Source organism: Salvelinus fontinalis, chromosome 3 (genome assembly GCF_029448725.1).
Source record: "Salvelinus fontinalis isolate EN_2023a chromosome 3, ASM2944872v1, whole genome shotgun sequence".
NCBI classification, from domain to species: domain Eukaryota; kingdom Metazoa; phylum Chordata; class Actinopteri; order Salmoniformes; family Salmonidae; genus Salvelinus; species Salvelinus fontinalis.
Window position 1 is genome coordinate 7,206,498 of NC_074667.1, and position 21,423 is coordinate 7,227,920.

General features: G+C 42.5%; 1 protein-coding gene across 2 annotated transcripts; it reads left to right on the forward strand.

Annotated features, from left to right (window-relative positions):
- The first annotated feature begins 201 nt into the window (after positions 1-201).
- On the forward strand, positions 202-20,108 carry LOC129837440 (keratin, type I cytoskeletal 13-like). Of its 2 annotated transcripts, none has more exons than XM_055903608.1 (7): positions 202-801; positions 1,333-1,415; positions 1,739-1,895; positions 2,133-2,294; positions 2,434-2,559; positions 2,884-3,104; positions 19,466-20,108. In XM_055903608.1, exons 1-7 carry the CDS (start codon positions 253-255, stop codon positions 19,662-19,664), a joined length of 1,497 nt encoding a protein of 498 aa, XP_055759583.1. In that variant the 5' UTR covers positions 202-252; the 3' UTR covers positions 19,665-20,108. The 2 variants fall into 2 exon arrangements, with proteins under 2 accessions (XP_055759583.1, XP_055759574.1); XM_055903599.1 differs by lacking the exon at positions 19,466-20,108 and adding an exon at positions 3,294-3,998.
- The last annotated feature ends 1,315 nt before the right edge of the window (positions 20,109-21,423 follow it).

Genomic DNA, 21,423 nt, shown 5'->3' on the forward strand with positions numbered 1-21,423 from the left:
ACATTTCTATCCACTTCCATCTCCTTCTGCATCCTAGCATGTCAAAGTGTGGGGGAGGATCCCCTGCCCTACATGTGGTAAATCCTCCCTGTACTCCTCCCTTCTCTATTCCACCCTTCTGCCTCTCCCACCCATGTCCTCCTCCCACCGTCCCTCCTTCTACCCTGAGCAGCATAAAAAGGGAACAGTGGCTGGGCCGTGCACCACATTCTCTCTCCTCATCCCAGGCAGGCAGACTCTCTCTCAGCAGCCATGTCCTTCTCCAGATCTAGCATGTCCTACAGCAGCAGCGGCGGTGGAGGCGGAGGTGGCACCATGTCCATGAGGTCTGGAGGTGGAGGTGGAATGGGTATGGGCTCCTCCCGCTTCTCCTCGATGGGTGGTGGTGGCGGTGGAGGAGGCCGCGTCACTGCCATGAGGGCCGGCAGTGTGTATGGAGGTGCAGGAGGCTCTGGGGTGCGCATCTCTAGCTCCTCGTTCGGTTCCGGCGGCGGAGGTGGTGGTGGCGGTTATGGTTTCGGCCTGGGAGGGGGTGGCGGCGGCGGTAGCGGCTTTGGTTTCGGCATGGGAGGGGGTGGTGGTGGTGGCGGTGGAGCCGACATTAATGTGTCGGCCAATGAGAAGGCCACAATGCAGAACCTGAACGACCGCCTGTCCACCTACTTGGAGAAGGTGCGCATGCTAGAGGCGGCCAACGCCGAGCTGGAGCTGAAGATCCGTCAGTTCATGGAGAGCAAGACATCCCCCAGCGCTCGCGACTACTCTAGCTTCTACGCTATTATCGCCGACTTGCAGGACAAGGTACGTGACGTGTTTCCTAGATAGCAAGAGCACTCAAAAACGACATCACAGCATGTCAAAACATGATCATGTCTGCATTGTGACAATGTTATTCTTTATTAGAGAGTATAGGTACGGTGAACACATGTCAGTTACTGAGAGTGATATATGACTATTGGAAAATGCAAAATTATATACATTTGTTATAATTGATTAAACCAAGATATTGCACCGAAGATAAATTACAAGACAGTATGCATATTTGCAGCTGAAGCATTGAAAATAAAGCAGATAAATGAAGCCAATCCTTCCTCTCTTTTAAGAGCCCCTAGGCGATTGCAAAAGGTGCCATTAGTTTCTTTGTGTCATGCTTTACAATGTTCACAAAGATAACAGGTTCCCTGTAATGCTTCTATTAGCTATAATTTACAGTGCAGCTGAAACTCAGAACTGAGTGATTACAGTGTGATTTAACAGTTTGTGTGTACTGCATTTGTGTGGAATTCCACGCATGCCCCATCCTGAAATGTTTTGCCATCCTCCACCTCTCAGATCCAGGAAGCCACCTGCTTGAACGGAAGCATCTATCTGAACATCGACAACGCAAAGCTCGCTGCAGACGACTTCAGAAACAAGTAAGTACACCCAACACCATCCACAGATACAGTTCACTGCTGGAGCATTACATTAACCACATGGAATAACCCCAAATCTGTAAAAACCCTCATACTGTTTTTATTACATTTTGTGTTGAATCTATAAAAAAGGAAACCAAATGACAATACCCTTCAGCTCCATCATAACCACACCCTCCCAACAGACATATCACAAGCCTGGTGTTACTTTCTGATATTTTATCCAAAACTTAATGGAATACTAGAATCTATAACCCCCCTGCTATTCTCACAGAGGAACACATTCAGGCAGTTCTTTGACCTAAGCTCTCTCTATCTCTCAGGTATGAGAACGAGCTGGCCATGCGTCAGTCAGTGGAGGCTGACATCGCCGGGCTGAAGAGGATGCTGGACGAGATGACCATGGCCAGATCTGACCTGGAGATGCAGATCGAGGGGCTGAAGGAAGAGCTCATCTATCTCAAGAAGAACCATGAGGAGGTGGGTGTGGGCTGATGGAACATATCCATACAGTCTCTTAATGTATTACATCTATTGACCATGTCAACCTGCTATGGGTCTTCACTAGAACACCATTGCTGGCTTTCAAACACATCTGTATCAAGCAATGGTGTTCAAATATATAATGAAGACAGAGGGCAATTTAAGTTGTTACCATCAGGCAGAGGTTAGTCACTTCTTAATCCTTTAAACTCACCCCTATGTGTTACTCCACAGGAGCTGCTTGCCATGAGGACGCAGATGACTGGACAAATCAACGTGGAAGTGGACGCAGCACCACAGGAGGACCTGACCAGAGTAATGGCTGAGATTCGTGAGCAGTATGAGGCCGTTAGTGCCAAGAACCAGCGTGACCTGGAGTCCTGGTTCCAGACCAAGGTAGAACCTCTAGAACCCCTAAACTGTGTTCATGGTGTAGATGTTCCTTTACTTCTAGTTGGTAACATTGTGACATTCTATCATGAGCTGAAATGTTGGTTTGTTTCTGTGACGATTGACCACATATTGTGTTTTACAGACAGAGACGTTGAACAAGGAGGTGGCGTCCAGCACAGAGGTTCTCCAGACCTCCAAGTCAGAGATCTCGGAGATCCGTCGCACACTGCAGGGCCTGGAAATTGAACTGCAGTCACAGCTCAGCATGGTGAGCTGTAATTACAAACATCTGACCAAGAACCACAGTTTGGGGCACATTACGTACACAACTTTCTGCAACTTTTATCAATAATCAACATTTGACTCTTTCATTATTCTCTACCATCCCTCAAGTATCTCACTTTCACTTGGACTCTAACACTATCCCTCAAGTTGTTGTAGCCAGGCACCTCTACATTACTATAGCTAAACTCTACCTGCCTTCACATTCAATCACTAGAGCTAACTTTTCAGTATGACAGTAAACATTCCAAATTCCAAACCTGCTCACACAGTTTTTTGACCCTTCATCTCTGTCTCTCCCGGCCAATAGAAAGGCTCCCTGGAGAACACGCTGGCGGAGACGGAGGGCCGCTACTCCATGCAGCTGGGACGCCTCCAGAACCAAGTGACCAGTCTGGAAGAGCAGCTAATGTCTCTCCGCAGCGACATGGAACGCCAGGGCCAGGAGTATAAGATGCTGCTGGACATCAAGACACGCCTGGAGATGGAGATCGCTGAGTACAGGAGGCTGCTGGATGGAGAGGCTAGCGGGTAAGGCAGGAAGCGATTGGATGCCTACCTCAACATTTGATTTTAAAAACAATGTTCATTTGAAGTTGACCTTCGTTTGAGCCATGGTTACTTTTGACATGAATCTACAGCTATGTGACCTTTAATAGATATTATGATCATAGATCATAGATGCTAACTATGCTAACCATTGGTTTCCCTTCCTAACAGCCTTGTTCACAGCTCCTCAAAATCTGGCCACAGCTCCTCCAGCTCCCACATCAGCTCCTCTAGCTCCGGCGTCAGCTCCGGCCTAAGCTCCGGCCTCAGCTCATCCAGCTCCGGCGTCAGCTCCGGCCTCAGCTCCTCCAGCGCCGGCCCCAGCTCATCCACCTCCACCACACGCAAGGTGGTGATCGTCACAGAGGAAATGGTGGACGGCAAGGTTGTCTCCTCAAGTGAAACCAAACACACCTCTTAAGGTCCCACACACACAGAGAGCACTGCAGCAAGCAATGGGTTAACCACATAGAAATATAATTACTAGAATGGTTATAGGAAATGTGAGGCCAGAACGTGGAATATTGCGGTTCCCCAGTGCTTTATTCATGCAACCTAAAATACAACGTCACAACTTATAAAAGTATTTGTCAGATAAAAAATCCCTATCCTTGTTATCAGTGTTATTTGTTTAGGCCAGCTCTGGTTTACTCTAGTTTAAGATGTGCATAACGTCCTCCTATACTTTCTAGAATGGCTAAAGCCCCTCAGACACCCATCATGGAACATTGACTTCAATGGGGATTTATTTTCTGGTAATTCTATTTCTATGGTTAACACCTCCAGAACAACATATTCTACTACATCTGGATGGGACACCAACAACAGACCCCATTGTGAATACAATAAAGATGCTCTGACTTGCAGACACCATCATTCTGTCTTCTGTGTCTTTCAATTTGATGTATCTGATCTGGCATGCTCCTATACATCTGACTATCATATAGGTTGTCATCTTTTGCACATGCCAATTCTATGGTCTTGAGAAAGCATATGTTTCAGTATGATCTTGAATATATTTATGACATTCACTCGTACTGAGTTTAATACTTGCCAATATTTTTAGAAATGCTGATAGTAGAAATTTGAATGCAAGTTGTCAGCAAAATTACATCATTCTATCTCTATTTATCAAACTCTCTGTTTTTCAAGCATTAGATTCAGAGTTATATACTGTATGGAGAGTGTTTGTGTAGTCAACTCTAGTGCTGGATACCATGTTTCGGTGGAAAGATGTCAAATTGAATTCAAGTCATATGAAATGAGAGCACAACATGTATCTGCTATGACATCCATACTCACAGGTTCATGTAGTCAGTCTATTATAAAGCATTAATATCTCTGAAACAAGTGAAACCACACAGTGGAGTTAGAGGGTTAGTGTTGACAGATATGACTGTGGGAGACTTGAGAAACTCATACAAGGCTTGAAAAGTAGAGTGCTCTACTCACAGTGGTGCACAGCCATAAATCAAGAGGCAGACCACATGTAAGGGAAAGGGAAAGGGGGATACCTCGTCAGTTGCACAACTGAATGCATTCAACTGAAATGTGTCTTCTACCTTCATCCAATATAGTAATTCATGCATTCGGATTGATTGCTTTCATCTAAACGGATTGCTTTGCCCTGGCTCCTTCTATGTGTGAACATGTCACTGCGGACTGACAGACTGACTGCACATTTCTGATTTAGCATTGCTTATAAAAGCCATAATATCACTTGATTGTGTTCGAGAGAATATTGCTATAGAATGTCTTCTTCATTACATATTTGTTCAGGCAAAGGGTGTCTGTTTGTTTCTACATTGTATGTCTGGAAGAACCAGTTACGTAATGCCAATGGACAGGGGTTGAGTTACAGGTGAATCTGGGTGACAGCGGACTCTATGTTGCGCTGCTGTACTCTGCTCCGTGTGACAGCCACAAACAACCAGATAATAAGTTATGAATTATAAAAGGTTGAGGCTAAAATGAAGCGGTATACCTTAGTTTACACACAAACCAGCTATTGCATGCTCTATTTATATAAAGAAACAAACTCAAATCAAACTAAATCTGAACACTTTATGCCACTAGCTGAATGTCAGTGGAAAGTACATTCTAGTAGGGGGAATAATAATAAAAATATTCCTTTACTTTGCTAAATCTTGTTCATCTGCTTTCAGTTGGAGTTTATATTGGTTTTAAGATTAAGATGAAGATGAAGAACTTTATTGGTCAATTGCACACAAGGTCCAAACCGAAATGACTTCCTCTTTTTACCCGACCCACACATACATACAGATTTTTTGGAGAGGTGTGGGGTGCTGCCACACTGGATGTCCGGGGAGCTTTTGTTGTGGGGGGTTAAGTGCCTTGCTCAAGGGCACAACAGCAGGCAATGACGTCTAAGATTTGATACCAGTAACCCTCCGGTTGCCAGCTCACTTCCCGACTGATTTTTCCCGTCAGATCCGAGATTCAATCTTGCAACCCGGTTGCTGGCTCCCCTCTCTAACTGCTAGCCTACCTGCCACCCTTTATGGGTGATTGCACAGTAGGCACAAGCTGCAATCCAAACTTAGAAGTGGGTGTACACGATTGCCTTATTTAACCCTTATTCTACCAGGTGAATTGACTGAGAAGATCTCATTCTTATTTATAGCAACAACCTGGGAATAACTGCAGGGGAGAGGTGGGGGGGTGAAAAAGTCGCTTAGAAAGCTTGGGATGATTAGATGGTCATCACGGTTGGAGGGCCAGATTTGGGAATTTAGCTAGGACATAATCATGGCCCACTAGATTGTGCGGTCTGTCATCTTTTTGGAGGGGAGAGGACAGGCAGAGGTCACTTTACATAGTTCATGCTTCATACATTTTCTCCTGGGGGGGTTCTGCATGTTCATTCCTGTCAAACATGTACATTCTTTGCTTGTGTCTGATCATCAGAGTAGCAGCAGCGTATATGATGATTGTTTGTGTGAGTGTGTGTGCATGTGTGTAGAGTCAGCATGAATGTGTGTGTGTGTTCTGTGTGTGTGAGAAAATTAAGTGTGTGTGTGTCAAATCAAATCAAATGTTATTTGTCACACACACTTGGTTAGCATATGTTCCTGCGAGTGTAGCGAAATGCTTGTTCTTCTAGTTCCGACAGTGCGGTAATATCTAAAAAGTAATCTAACAAATTCTAACAAAATGTGTGTGTGTGTGTGTGTGTGTGTGTGTGTGTGTGTGTGTGTTGGAGTATCAATGTGAGTGTGTAGAGTCCTGTGAGTGTGCATAAAGTAAGTGCAAAAATAAAGAAATCCATAAAAAGGGTCAGTACAGATAGACCATGTAGTGATTTGGTCAGCCATTTAGTAATATCTCGTCCACAGATTTTCGTGGACAGATGAAACGGCAAGAATCTGTCAAGGCTCACGTAGAATAATGTGATTACCAGTAGTTCCTGGTTTTCCGTTTTCGTCATTGATTATTTGGATGAATCAGAATTGGGGCGAAGTGGTACAGTGATTTTTAAGCCTGTGTGCGGATGATAAGCGGTTTCCACTAGATTCCACAGCCACAAAGTCATGATAAATACTGGTGAAATTTGTTAAAGGGAGGACTTTAGCCGAGAGTTTCCATGTGGCGAAGGAGGAAACTTCGCTTCCTTCCTTTGCACAAAGGTAATCATAATTGTTAACGGCATTCCCTCCAAAAGTAAAACAGGAAATGGCAAACTTTTCGAGAAATTTCTGGGTAACTGAGATGAGCTATTTAGCCGGCTGGGGCTAGAAGCTGTTCAGGAGCCCGTTGGTGTCACGTACTGGTACCACTTGCCGTGAGAACAGTTTATGGCTGATATAGAAGTCATGGATGGTAGAGAGCTTGGCCCAGGGATGTACTGGGCTGTCCACCACACCCTCTGTGGCACCATGAAATCGAGGGTGATGCAGTTGCCATACCAAGCAGAGATGCAGCCAGTCATGACGCTCTTAAGGGTGCAGCTGTATAACTTTTTGAGGACTTGAGGGCCAATGCCAAATCTTTTCAACCTCGTGAGGAGGAAGACGCGCTGTCACGCCTTCTTCACGACTGTGTGTGTGGGCTATTTTAAGTCCTTAGTGATTTGGACACCGAGGAACTTGAAGCTCTCGACCCACTCCACTACATCTCCGTCGATGTGGATGGGGGAGTGCTCACCCCCCCTCTTTAATGTTGTCCACGATCAGCTCCTTGGTCTTACTGATGTTGAGGGAGAGGTTGCTGTCCTGGCACCACACTGTCAGATCACTGACCTCCTCCCTGTAAGCGGACCTGCTCTCCAAACTTGATGGTGTCGGAGTCGTGCGTGGCCAGGGAGTCGTGGGTGAACAGGGAGACCAAGAAGGGACTAAGCACACACCCTTTTGGGGCCGCCATGTTGATGGTCAGTGTGGCGGAGGTTATGTTGCCTACCCTCACCACCTTTTCAGGATCTAGTTGCAGAGGGAGGTGTCAAAGAACAGCATTCTCACATAGGTATTCCTCTTCTCTTGGTGGGTGAGAGCAGTGTGGAGTGCAATTGAGTATGCGTCGATCTGTTGGGGCAGGATGCAAATTGGAGTTGGTCTAGGGTGTCTGGAATGATGGAGTTGATGTGTGCCATAACCAGCCTTTCAAAACAGTTCATGATTACAGATGTGAGTCCTACAGGGCGGTAGTCATTGTGGCAGATAGTCTTAGAGTTCGTGGGAACAGGAATGATGGTGGTCAGCTTGAGACGTGGGGATTAGAGACTGAGACAAGGAGAGGTTGTAAATGGCTGTTCTGCGCAAGCACTGAGAATGTGCCCTGGAATACTGAGTGTTTACCTGATTAGCGAGATCACCCAGGGTTCTGAATCGGCGGGTGCGCTCATGCACGGCTCGGTGTTGTTTTTGTTGAAGTGTGCAGTAAATGCATTGAGTTCTTCTAGTAGAGAGACATCATTGGGAAGATCATGGCTGGGCCTTCCTTTGTAATCCGTAATGGACTATAGCCCCTGCCACATGCAGCGGGTTTCGAAGTCTGTGTAATAGGATTCCAGCTTGTTCCTGTATTGTCCTTATGCTTGTTTGATGGCTGTCTGGAGATCGTAGCAGAACTTCTTGTACTTGTTTGTGTCCTCAGCCATAGCCATGGGGTTGGCTGCGATATCCCTGTGTGCGCTAAGCCTGTCCTTTAGCTTAGCGCCAAACTCTGTGTTAACCTGTCTAGGATCAGCGTGCCGCTAGCGGCACACCCCCCCCCCCCCCCCCACTGAAAAACCAGTGCCGCGAAATTCAAAAAAAATATTTTTTTAAAATATTTAACTTTCACACATTAACCTGTCTAGGATCAGCGTGCCGCTAGCGGCACTCCCCCCCCCCCCCCCACTGAAAAACCAGTGCCGCGAAATTCAAAAAAAATATTTTTTTAAAATATTTAACTTTCACACATTAAAGTCCAATACAGCTAATGAAAGACACAGATCTTATGAATCCAGTCAACATTTCCGATTTTTAAAATGTTTTACAGGGAAGACACAATATGTAAAGATGTACATCTATTACCTAAAAACACATTAGCATATTCCACCATCTTTTATTTGTCCACCAACACCAGTAGCCATCACCAATTCGGCTAAACTAAGATATTTATAGCCCCTAACCAACAAAAAAACTCATTAGATGACAGTCTGATAACATATTTATGGTATGGGATAGGTTTTGTTAGAAAAAAGTGCATATTTCAGGTAGATGGCATAGTTTACAATTGCACCCACCATCACAAATGGACTAGAATAATTACAATGAGCAACGTGTTTACCTAACTACTAATCATCAAACATTTCGTAAAAATACACAGCATACACGAATCGAAAGACACAGATCCTGTGAATACAGACAATATTTCAGATTTTCTAAGTGTCTTACAGCGAAAACACAATAAATCGTTATATTAGCTTAGCACATAGCAATTAGCAGCCCAGCATTGATTCTAGCCAAAGTGAGCGATAAAAGTCAACATCGCCAAAAGATATTAATTTTTTCACTAACCTTCTCAGAATTCTTCCGATGACACTCCTGTAACATCACATTACAACATGCATATACAGTTTGATCGAAAATGTTTATATTTAGCCACCAAAATCATGGTTAGACAATGTGAAATGTAGACAAGCTGGTAAAGAAAACGTCCTTGCGCCACTTAGACAGTGATCTACTCTTATACATAAATACTCATAAACGTGACTAAAAAATATAGGGTGGACAGGGATTGATAGACAATTTAATTCTTAATACAATTGCGTTATTACATTTTTTAATTTATCCTTACTTTTCAATACAGTTTGCGCCAAGCGAAGCTACGTCAAAAAACATGGCGTCCTAAGCCACTAAAATGTTTCGACAGAAACACGATTTATCATAATAAAAATGTCCTACCTTGAGCTGTTCTTCCATCAGTATCTTGGGCAAAGGATCCTTTCTTGGGAGAAATCGTCTTTTGGTGGAAAGCTGTCCTCTTGCCATGTGGAAATGTCAACTACGTTCGGGATGAACTGAAAAGCGTGACCAACTTTTCACATCGTTGCAAAAATAAATGTCCCAAAATCGCACTAAACGGATATAAATTGCTATAAAACGCTTTAAATTAACTACTTTGTGATGTTTGTAACTCCTATAACGAGTGAAAAGATGACCGGAGAAATATAACAGGCTAAACTAATGCTTGGAACAGGAGAGGGTCGGTGTCTTCCACGCGCGTTACGCAGCAAGAAAAGACTTGCTAGCTAAAGGTTTTTTTCATTTGTAGGGCCTGTGAACGAGCAATCGAGCCCGTTGGAATCGTCATCACGTAAAGGCATCCAGGGGAAGACGTAAGAAGTGTCCGTATAGTCATAGCAACGACAGTGCCCGTTTAAATGACTTCAGAAAAGTGGCCAACGTTTCTCAAATCTGACTCCATGTCAGGGAAATTGCTGTAGAATGGGCTCTGTTCCACTTAGAGACAAAATTTCAACTCCTATAGAAACTATAGACTGTTTTCTATCCAATAATAATAATAATATGCATATTGTACGATCAAGGATTTTGTGGGAAGCCGTTTAAAAAATTAGCCACATTAGCATAAATAGTCTAAACAGCGCCCCCATCCCCAACAGGTTAAAGTCCAATACAGCTAATGAAAGACACAGATCTTGTGAATCCAGTCAACATGTCCGATTTTTAAAATGTTTTACAGGGAAGACACAATATGTAAAGATGTACATCTATTACCTAAAAACACATTAGCATAATCCACCATCTTTTATTTGTCCACCAACACCAGTAGCCATCACCAATTCGGCTAAACTAAGATATTTATAGCCCCTAACCAACAAAAAAACTCATCAGATGACAGTCTGATAACATATTTATGGTATGGGATAGGTTTTGTTAGAAAAAAGTGCATATTTCAGGTAGATGGCATAGGTTACAATTGCACCCACCGTCACAAATGGAATAGAAAAACTACTTAGAGCAACGTGTTTACCTACTTACTAATCATCAAACATTTCGTAAAAATACACAGCATACACGAATCGAAAGACACAGATCCTGTGAATACAGACAATATTTCAGATTTTCTAAGTGTCTTACAGCGAAAACACAATAAATCGTTATATTAGCATAGCACATAGCACATAGCAGCCCAGCATTGATTCTAGCCAAAGTGAGCGATAACGTCAACATCGCCAAAAATATATTAATTTTTAACACTAACCATCTCAGAATTCTTCAGATGACACTCCTGTAACATCATATTACACAATCCATATAGAGTTTGATCGAAAACGTTTATATTTAGCCACCAAAATCATGGTTAGACAATGTGAAATGTAGCTCAGCTGGTCAGAAAATGTCCTTGCGCCACTTAGACAGTGATCTACTCTTATACATAAATACTCATAAACGTGACTAAAAAATATAGGGTGGACAGGGATTGATAGACAATTTAATTCTTAATACAATTGCGGAATTACATTTTTTAATTTATCCTTACTTTTCAATACAGTTTGCGCCAAGCGAAGCTACGTCAAAAAACATGGCGTCCTAAGCCACTAAAATGTTTCGACAGAAACACGATTTATCATAATAAAAATGTCCTACTTTGAGCTGTTCTTCCATCAGTATCTTGGGCAAAGGATCCTTTCTTGGGAGGAATCGTCTTTTGGTGGAAAGCTGTCCTCTTGCCATGTGGAAATGCCAACTGCGTTCGGGATGAACTGAAAAGCGTGCCCAGCTATTCACATCGTTTCAAAAATAAATGTCCCAAAATCGCACTAAACGGATATAAATTGCTATAAAACGCTTTAAATTAACTACCTTATGATGTTTTTAACTCCCATAACGAGTGAAAAGATGACCGGAGAAATATAACAGGCTAAACTAACGCTTGGAACAGGGGCGGGTCGGTGTCCTCCACGCGCGTTACGCACCAAGAAAAGACTTGCTAGCTACAGGGTTTTTTAATTTATAGGGCCTGTGAACGCGCAATCGACCCCATTGGAATCGTCATCACGTAAAGGCATCCAGGGGAAGACGTAAGAAGTGTCCGTATAGTCATAGCAATAACAGTGCCCTTTTAACTGACTTCAGAACAGTGGCCAACATTTCTGAAATCTGACTCCATGTCAGGGAGATTGCTGTAGAATGGGCTCTGTTCCACTTAGAGACAAAATTTCAACTCCTATAGAAACTATAGACTGTTTTCTATCCAATAATAATAATAATATGCATATTGTACGATCAAGGATTTTGTGGGAAGCCGTTTCAAAAATTACCCAATTAGCATAAATAGTCTCAACAGCGCCCCCATCCTCAACAGGTTAAATCAGGGCTTTTGATTGGGGAAGTAGCGTCGCTGATGTATTTCCTAATAAAGCCGTTGACGGAGGTGGTTAGCTTGTCGATGATATTGGCATAAAATAAGTAAAGTAAAATATTCCAGTCAGCGCTAGCAAAGCAGTCTTGTAGCTTAGTCTCCGATTCGGGGGACCATTTCTCTATGGAGCGGGTATTTCCTGTTTGACCTTGTAGATAGGAAGTAGGAGTATAGAGTCATGATCTGATTTGCCGACGTGGGGACGAGGAAGGGCCTTGTATGCTTGCTTGTGGATAGAGTAACAGTGGTCTAGGACTTTATCGCCCCTACTGGAGAAGGAGACGTGTTGATGGAAAGAACCAACCCAGATACAGGTTTCTGTGATTATATTAATTATCAATATCAATCATTAAAAACAACATACAGACATTACATTTTATTTTTGAGGTTGCAGAGGCTAATGGTGAAGACAAGGAAGTGTATAAAAGAAAAGGGTTATTATGGACCACATGAACCTCTTCCCCTCCTACCTCCCACAATCCTCGATCCCACGCCAGCACCAAGATGTCCGTTTCTGAGAGTTTGTAAAAGTCTGCAGAGTGCAGGTATAGTCATGAGAGTACATTGCACACTGCCATGTCATGGCATGGCAAAAACACAAAAACACAAAAACACTAATGTGGGTATGAAAGAAAGTGGGGAATGGAGGGATAAGAGTGGGATATGGCTGTGCAATTTACTCTAGACTACATTTTATCATAATTATTATCATGAAATAGCATACCCAACAATAGATGTCATGCTAAACGAAGTAGAATTGCAGGAACTTAGCTTTAAAACAGAAATACCAGGGCCACATTTCTGGTTCTAGTCCGCCCTTGCTTGCACCATGTACTTCTAATGCAAACTGCAATTCAGCTCATTTGGTTGTGCTATTAGATGAAGCACAGTGACAACACATTGAGTTGTACAAATACACAACATTTATGACATTGTTTTGCCATTTGAACCTTGTGCTAAACGTTTGAAAGTGCAGATATAACACATTTAGGTGACAACTAAACAAAAAATCAAACAATGTTTTTCCATTGTTTTGGATTGTTTAAAGGATAGTGATAACACATTGGGAATTCAACAAACTTTTGTCTGTCTTTTTGAATGGGTGGATATAGGTTATAATCTCATTGATCAACATCTCAACCAAATATCACCCAATTGTCCATGTTCAAATTGTAACGTCTGCTTCCAACTCACACTCTCATTTACGTAGATCCCCTGAACGCAGCTCACTTCCCAGGCCACTTTCCAGCTCACACTCTCAAACACATAGATCCCCTGCACTTTCCCCACATACAGAACATGGGACTCAAATGGCAACATCTGGAGCATGCTCTGGTTATATGGCAATATGCAAACAAGCAATAGCTTGTTCTTGCACGCTGCAGATGCCAAATTCCTTGCCAAGGTGTTAAAGGAAAAGAACAGTACGTTCTATCATTAATCACATGGGGTACGATGCCTGGAGTGAGCTGCGTTCAGGGATTTCGGAGATCTGTCACACACTGCAGGGCCTGGAGATTGAACTGCAGTCACAGCTCAGCATGGTGAGCCTTAATTATTTACACGGACCACCATTTAGGGGGCATTACTTCTACAACTTTCTACAACTTTCATGGATGCTAACTATGCTAATCATTGGTTTCCCTTCCTCACAGCCTCTTTCTCAGCTCCTCGAAATCCATCCACAGCTCTGGCCTCAGCTCCGGTCTCAGCTCCTCCAGCTCTGGCCTCAGCTCCTCTAGCTCCGGCCTCAGCTCCTCTAGCTCCGGCCTCAGCTCCGGCCCCAGCTCCTCCACCTCCACCTCCACCACACGCATGGTGGTGATCGTCACAGAGGAAATGGTGGATGGCAAGGTGCAAGCAATGGTTTAACAACATTGAATTAAATATCGGCTGAGTAACGTAAAATATTCCAGTCAGCGCCAGCAAAGCAGTCTTGTAGCTTAGTCTCCGATTCGGGGTACCATTTCTCTATGGAGCGTGTCACAGGTACTTCCTGTTTGACCTTGTAGATAGGAAGTAGGAGTATAGAGTCATGATCTGATTTGCTGAAGTGGGGACGAGGAAGGGCCTTGTATGCTTGCTTGTGGATAGAGTAACAGTGGTCTAGGACCTTATCGCCCCTACTGGAGAAGGAGACGTGTTGATGGAAAGAACCAACCCAGATACAGGTTTCTGTGATTATATTAATTATCAACACCAATCATTAGAAACAACATACAGACACAACAGTTTATTTTTGAGGTCGCAAAGGCTAATGGTGAAGACAAGGAAGTGTATAAAAGAAAAGGGTTATTATGGACCACATGAACCTCTTCCCCTCCTACCTCCCACAATCCTCGATCCCACGCCAGCACCAAGATGTCCGTTTCTGAGAGTTTGTAAAAGTCTGCAGAGTGCAGGTATAGTCATGAGAGTACATTGCACACTGCCATGTCCTAGCATGGCAAAAACACAAAAACACAAAAACACTAATGTGGGTACGAAAGAAAGTGGGGAATGGAGGGATAAGAGTGGGATATGGCTGTGCAATTTACTCTAGACTACATTTTATCATAATTATTATCATGAAATAGCATACCCAACAATAGATGTCATGCTAAACGAAGTAGAATTGCAGGAACTTAGCTTTAAAACAGAAATACCAGGGCCACATTTCTGGTTCTAGTCCGCCCTTGCTTGCACCATGTACTTCTAATGCAAACTGCAATTCAGCTCATTTGGTTGTGCTATTAGATGAAGCACAGTGACAACACATTGAGTTGTACAAATACACAACATTTATGACATTGTTTTGCCATTTGAACCTTGTGCTAAACGTTTGAAAGTGCAGATATAACACATTTAGGTGACAACTAAACAAAAAATCAAACAATGTTTTTCCATTGTTTTGGATTGTTTAAAGGATAGTGATAACACATTGGGAATTCAACAAACTTTTGTCTGTCTTTTTGAATGGGTGGATATAGGTTATAATCTCATTGATCAACATCTCAACCAAATATCACCCAATTGTCCATGTTCAAATTGTAACGTCTGCTTCCAACTCACACTCTCATTTACGTAGATCCCCTGAACGCAGCTCACTTCCCAGGCCACTTTCCAGCTCACACTCTCAAACACATAGATCCCCTGGACGCATCTCACTCTCCAGATCCCAATCACCCTAATTCTGATAACCTATTCACACACCTGTATGTCATTATCACACACTATTTAGTTCAGTTCTTTGCACCCAATCATTGTGAAGTATTGTTTGTTTTTGACACACTTCTATTTGGAGCGCTGGTTTTCGCGTGATTTAATCCTCCTATGTATGATAGTATTGCCTGCCTCACTAACGACGCCTTTTCCCTGTACTTTAGCCTATCAGATTTCCTGTTATCTACCTATTTCCTGATCTCTCGGACTACATTACTAGCCTTTTCCCTGCCTGTACTTTTTGGACCCACTGTGTATGACCTGCTGCCTGTCCCTGGACCCAGCTACCTGCCTCCTACTATGGTCCTTTACATTAAACACCTGCTGTGGCCTGCACTTGAAACCAGCTCTCTGTCTCCCTCGTGTTCCTTACAGAAATGACATGGTGAGCCAAGTGAGATGTCACTGCAACTTACGTGTTAATAATATGTCAGCTATGGTGACAATTTACCTACTAAGGTTAAATGTAACTTTTTTGTTACATATTCTAGTTAGACCGTGTTGACTTAAAGGCAATAGCTGTATATAGTGCAACATCTCCAACAATGTCACAATAATCCATTCTAATGCAAATCATTAACATGAGAACATAACGTCTGCAATGCTCGTTGGCTTTAACCAAATGCAAATCAACTTTCCCCACATACAGAACATGGGACTCAAATGGCAACATCTGGAGCATGCTCTGGTTATATGGAAATATGCAAACAAGCAATAGCTTGTTCTTGCACGCTGCAGATGCCAAATTCCTTGCCAAGGTGTCAAGGGAAAAGAACAGTACGTTCTATCATTAATCACATCTGCGGTGATTTCTCATGGGGTACGATGCCTGGAGGAATGACTCATCCCATGGTGCTATAAAGTTGGCAATGGAAGGAAAACTACTTTTGTTGAAACTGCAGACAACTACAGTGGATGGAAGATGCATAAAGTTGTGTGAAACTTAATATAATGATACCTGAGTCTATGCATAAAATCACAAACACTATGAAGCAACAATGGACTGTTAAGTTTAAGGAAAAGGACAGGCGTTGATGACTGATTGCATCACCACCTGGTATGGCAACTGCTCAGCATCTGACCGTAAGGCGCTACAGAGGGTAGTGCGTACAGCCCAGTACATCACTGGGGCCAAGTTATCTGACATCCAGGACCTACAGTATATACCAGGCGGTGTCAGAGGAAGGCCCCAAAAATTGTCAAAGACTCCAGAAACCGAAGTCATAGACTGTTCTCTCGGCAAGCAACACTGGAGCGCAAAGTCTTGGACCAAAAGGCTCCTCTACTTCATCACCATCCCTGATCCGGGAGCATCCTCATCAGTAAAAAAGCTGACTAGCATAGCCTAGCATAGCGCCACAAGTAAATACTAGCATATAAATATCATGAAATCACAAGTCCAATACAGCAAATGAAAGATACACATCTTGTAAATCCAGCCATCATTTCCGATTTTCAAAATGTTTTACAGCGAAAACAAAATATGTATTTCTATTAGCTAACCACAATAGCAAAACACTCAACCGCAAATGTTCACAATTCTTTTACCGCATAGGTAGCTATCACAAAACCGACCAAATAGAGATATAATTAGTCACTAACCAAGAAACAACTTCATCAGATGACAGTCTTATAACATGTTATACAATAAATCTATATTTTGTTCGAAAATGTGCATATTTGAGGTATAAATCATAGTTTTACATTGCAGCTACAATCACAAATAGCACCGAAGCAGCAAGAATAATTACAGAGAGCAGTGTGAAATACCTAAATACTCATCATAAAACATTTATGAAAAATACATGGTGTACAGCAAATGAAAGATAAACATCTTGTGAATCCAGCCAATATTTCAGATTTTTTAAGTGTTTTATAGCAAAACAATATAGCATTATATTAGCTTACCACAATAGCCAAACACACAACCGCATTCATTTACCGCAAAGGTAGCGATGGCAAAAAAACAGCAAAAGATATAAAATGAATCACTAACCTTGACCAACTTCATCAGATGACAGTCCTATAACATCAGGTTATACAATACACTTATGTTTTGTTCGAAAATGTGCATATTTTGAACTGCAAACCGTGGTTATACATTGTGAATATGTAGCATCGATTGACCAGAATCTCCGGAGAAATTTTGGACAGTCACCTAATCTAATCAAAGAACTCATCATAAACTTTACTAAAAAATACATGTTGGACAGCAAATGAAAGATACACTAGTTCTTAATGCAATCGGCGTGTTAGATTTTGAAAAATAACTTTACCATAACAAACAGCTTACGTTATAGCGAGACAGCGCCCGCAAAAAGGAAGGAAAATACGACTAAACATTTTCCACAGAAATACGAAATAACATCATAAATGGTTCTTACTTTTGCTGAGCTTCCATCAGAATCTTGTACAAGGAGTCCTTTGTCCAGAATAAATTGTTGTTTGGTTTTAGAATGTCCTCTTCTCCTGTCGAATTAGCAACCTTAGCTAGCCAAGTGGCACGAAGATGTCCATCTTCACCCAACGCAGAGAACGGAAAACTCCAAAACTCCCGATAAACGTTGAATAATCTGATAAAACTATATTGAGAAAACATACTTTACGATGATATTATCACATGTATCAAATAAAATCAAAGCCGGAGATATTCGCCGTTTATACCGAACGCTTTTCAGAAGCCAATGCTGATGTCCTTCCCGCGCCTTCGAAGACAATGAAATAGTGGTCACGTCATTCCAAGAGCTCTTGTTCGACCTCAGATCAAGCTAGACACCCCATTCCACCTCCCACTGCCTGTTGACATTTAGTGGAAGGCGTATGAAGTGCATGTTTATCCATAGATTTCAAGCAAATGAATAGGAAGGCCCTGGAACAGAGCCTCGATTTCAGATTTTTCACTTCATGTCAGGAAGTTTGCTGCAAAATCAGTTCTGTTTTACTCACAGATATAATTCAAACGGTTTTAGAAACTTGAGAGTGTTTTCTATCCAATAGTAATAATAATATGCATATTGTACGATCTAGAATAGAGTACGAGGCAGTTTAATTTGGGCACGATTTTTTCAAAGCGAAAACAGCGCCCCCATATTGACAACAAGTTAACAGCTTCTACCCCCAAGCCATGAGACTGCTGAACAATTAATCAAATGGCAACCCAGACTATTTACATTGACCCCCCAACCCCCACTGCCTCCTGCACCTTTGTTTTTATACTGCTGCTACTTGCTGTTTATCTCTGCATAGTCACTTTACAAATGACCTCGACTAACATGTGGTGGTGGCGGTTAAAGTTTCGGGCATGGGAAGGGGTGGCAGCAGTGGTGGCGGTTATGGTTTCGTCATGGGAGGGGGTGGTGGTGGCTTTCAAGCACATTTATGTTAAGCATGGTGAGCTGCTTAACACAATTACAGCATGGTGAGCTGTAATTACAAACATCTGACCAAGGACCACAGTTTAGGGGACATTACTTACACAACATTCTGCAACTTATCAATAATCAACATTTGACTTTTTCATCATTCTCTAATATCCCTCAAGTATATCACTTTCACCTGGACTCTAACACTATCCCTCAAGTTGTTGAAGCCAGGCACCACTCCATTACTATATCTAACATCTATATGCCTTCCCATTCAATCACTAGAGCTAACTTTTCAGTATGACAGTAAACATTCCAAATTCCAAACATACTCCCACAGTTTGACGCATCATCTCTGTCTCTCCCGGCCAATAGAAAGGCTCCCTGGAGAACACGCTGGCGGAGACGGAGGGCCGCTACTCCATGCAGCTGGGACGCCTCCAGAACCAAGTGACCAGTCTGGAGGAGCAGCTAGTGTCCCTCCGCAGCGACATGGAACGCCAGGGCCAGGAGTACAAGATGCTGCTGGACATCAAGACACGCCTGGAGATGGAGATCGCTGAGTACAGGAGGCTGCTGGACGGAGAGGCTAGCGGGTAAGGCAGGAAGCGATTGGACAGAGGGGGGCCAATGAGACAGACAGGGATGTGGGAGGAGAGTGTTACATCTTTGTGGGATGGGAAGAGGGGTGATAGGGGACCTTGAAACACATGAAAATGAATTTATGTCTCCTTTAACATTTGATTTTATAAACAATGTTCATTTGAAGTTGACCTTACCATGAGCCATGGTTACTTTTGACATGAATCTACTGCTATGTGACTTTTTATTAGATACTTATTATGATCATAGATGCTAACTATGCTAATCGTGAGTTTCCCTTCCTCACAGCCTCAGCTCCTCGAAATCCGGCCAAGGCTCCTCCAGCTCGCACGTCAGCTCCTCTAGCTCCGGCCTCAGCTCTGGCCTCAGTTCCTCCAGCTCCGGCCCCAGCTCCTCCACCTCCACCACACGCAAAGTGGTGATCGTCACAGAGGAATTAGTGGATGGCAAGGTTGTCTCCACAAGTCAAACCAAACATACCTCTTAAGGTTCCACAAAAACAGCGAGCACTGCAGCAAGCAATGGTTTAACCCCATAGAAATATAATTACTAGAATGGGTATAGGAAATGAGAGGCCAGCACATGGAATATTACTGCTCCACAGTGCTTTGTTCATACAACGTTACCACTTATACAAAGTCTTCGTCAGATGAAAAATCCCTATTTTCATTGTCTGTCTTATTTGCTAAGGGCAGCTCTGGTTAAACCTAATTTAAGATGTCAATTCCATCCTCCTATTCTTTCTAGAATGGCTAAAGCCCCTCAGACACCCATCATTGAACATTGACTTGAATGGGGATTTATTTTCTGGTAATTCTATTTCTATGGTTAACACCTCCAGAACAACATATTCTACTACATCTGGATGGGACACCAACAACAGACCCCATTGTGAATACAATAAAGATGCTCTGACTTGCTGACACCATCATTCTGTTTTCTGTGTCTTTTAACTTGATGTATCTGATCTGGCATGCTCCTATACATCTGACTATCATATAGGTTGTCATCTTTTGCACATGCCAAATCTATGGTCTTGAGAAAGCATATGTTTCAGTATGATCTTGAATTTTTTTTTGACATTCACTTGTACTGAGTTTAATACTAGGCAAAAACATTTAAATATTGATAGTAGAAATGTTGAAAGTCAGCAATATTATATAATTCTATCTCTATTAAGAAAAATTCAGAGTTCTTAGATTCAGAGTTATATAGTGTATGGAGAGTGTTTGTGGAGTCAACTGTAGAGCTGGAAACCATGTTTTGGTGGAAAGATTTAGATTTGAAAACAATTAATTTGAAATTAGATGACAGAAAGTATCATCTATTACATCCATTCTCAAAGATTCATTTATGATCAAGAATGAATATCTCTATAACAAGTGAAACCACACAGTACATTCTCATTCAACCACATAATCGTTTTTGATGGTTCGGTTGACAAATTATTACTTGATCTCATCCACATTCACCTCGAGGTTCTGGGTGGTCTCCATCAGAACTACCATGTAGGTCTATGCAAGTAAGTTAGGAGCAAGAGCGTCCTGGGTTTTGTATTGAAATCGATGTAGCCAGAGGAGGATGGAAAACAGCTGTCCTCCGGCTACACCAGGGTGCTACCATAGAGGGTCCTGTAGAGACTTCTGTAGACCTTCATTGTGAAAGTGTGTTTTAGGAAATCAGGTATTTGGTGACGTGAGTATATCGATGTAGCCAGAGGATGGTTTTATCTAAAAAGCATAACTTTTTAATTTGTAAATATTTATTTTTCAGAAATCACTGAGTAGGGTGGTCCTCATATTCCTCCTCTGAAGCCTCCACAGTTACACAACATCAGTAGTCATTGGAGTTAGATGATGGTACAGTTAGTTTTACCAGATATGACTGTCGGAGACTTAGGAGAATTGGGAAACTCTTGAAAAGTAGAGTGCTCTACTCACAGTGGTGCACAGCCATAAATCAAGATGCAGACCACATATACACTACATTTTTTATTTTGAAATGTAACCTTTATTTAACTAGGCAAATCAGTTAAGAACAAATTCTTATTTACATTGATGGCCTTCTGGGGAACAGTGGGTTAACTGCCTTGTTCAGGGAAGAACGACAGATTTTTAGCTTGTCAGCTCGGGGATTCAATCCAGCAACCTTTACGGTTACTGGCCCAACGCTCTAACCACTAGGCTACCTGCCACCCCAAATTACATGGCCAAAAGTATGTAGACACCTGCTCGTCAAAAACCTAA

Coding starts and splice junctions, on each gene's coding strand:
- LOC129837440 (XM_055903599.1), top strand. CDS start 253: ATGTCCTTCTCCAGATCTAGCATGTCCTACAGCAGCAGCGGCGGTGGA. Junction 2,295..2,433: donor AGTCCTGGTTCCAGACCAAG/GTAGAACCTCTA, acceptor TGTGTTTTACAG/ACAGAGACGTTGAACAAGGA. Junction 2,560..2,883: donor TGCAGTCACAGCTCAGCATG/GTGAGCTGTAAT, acceptor CCCGGCCAATAG/AAAGGCTCCCTGGAGAACAC.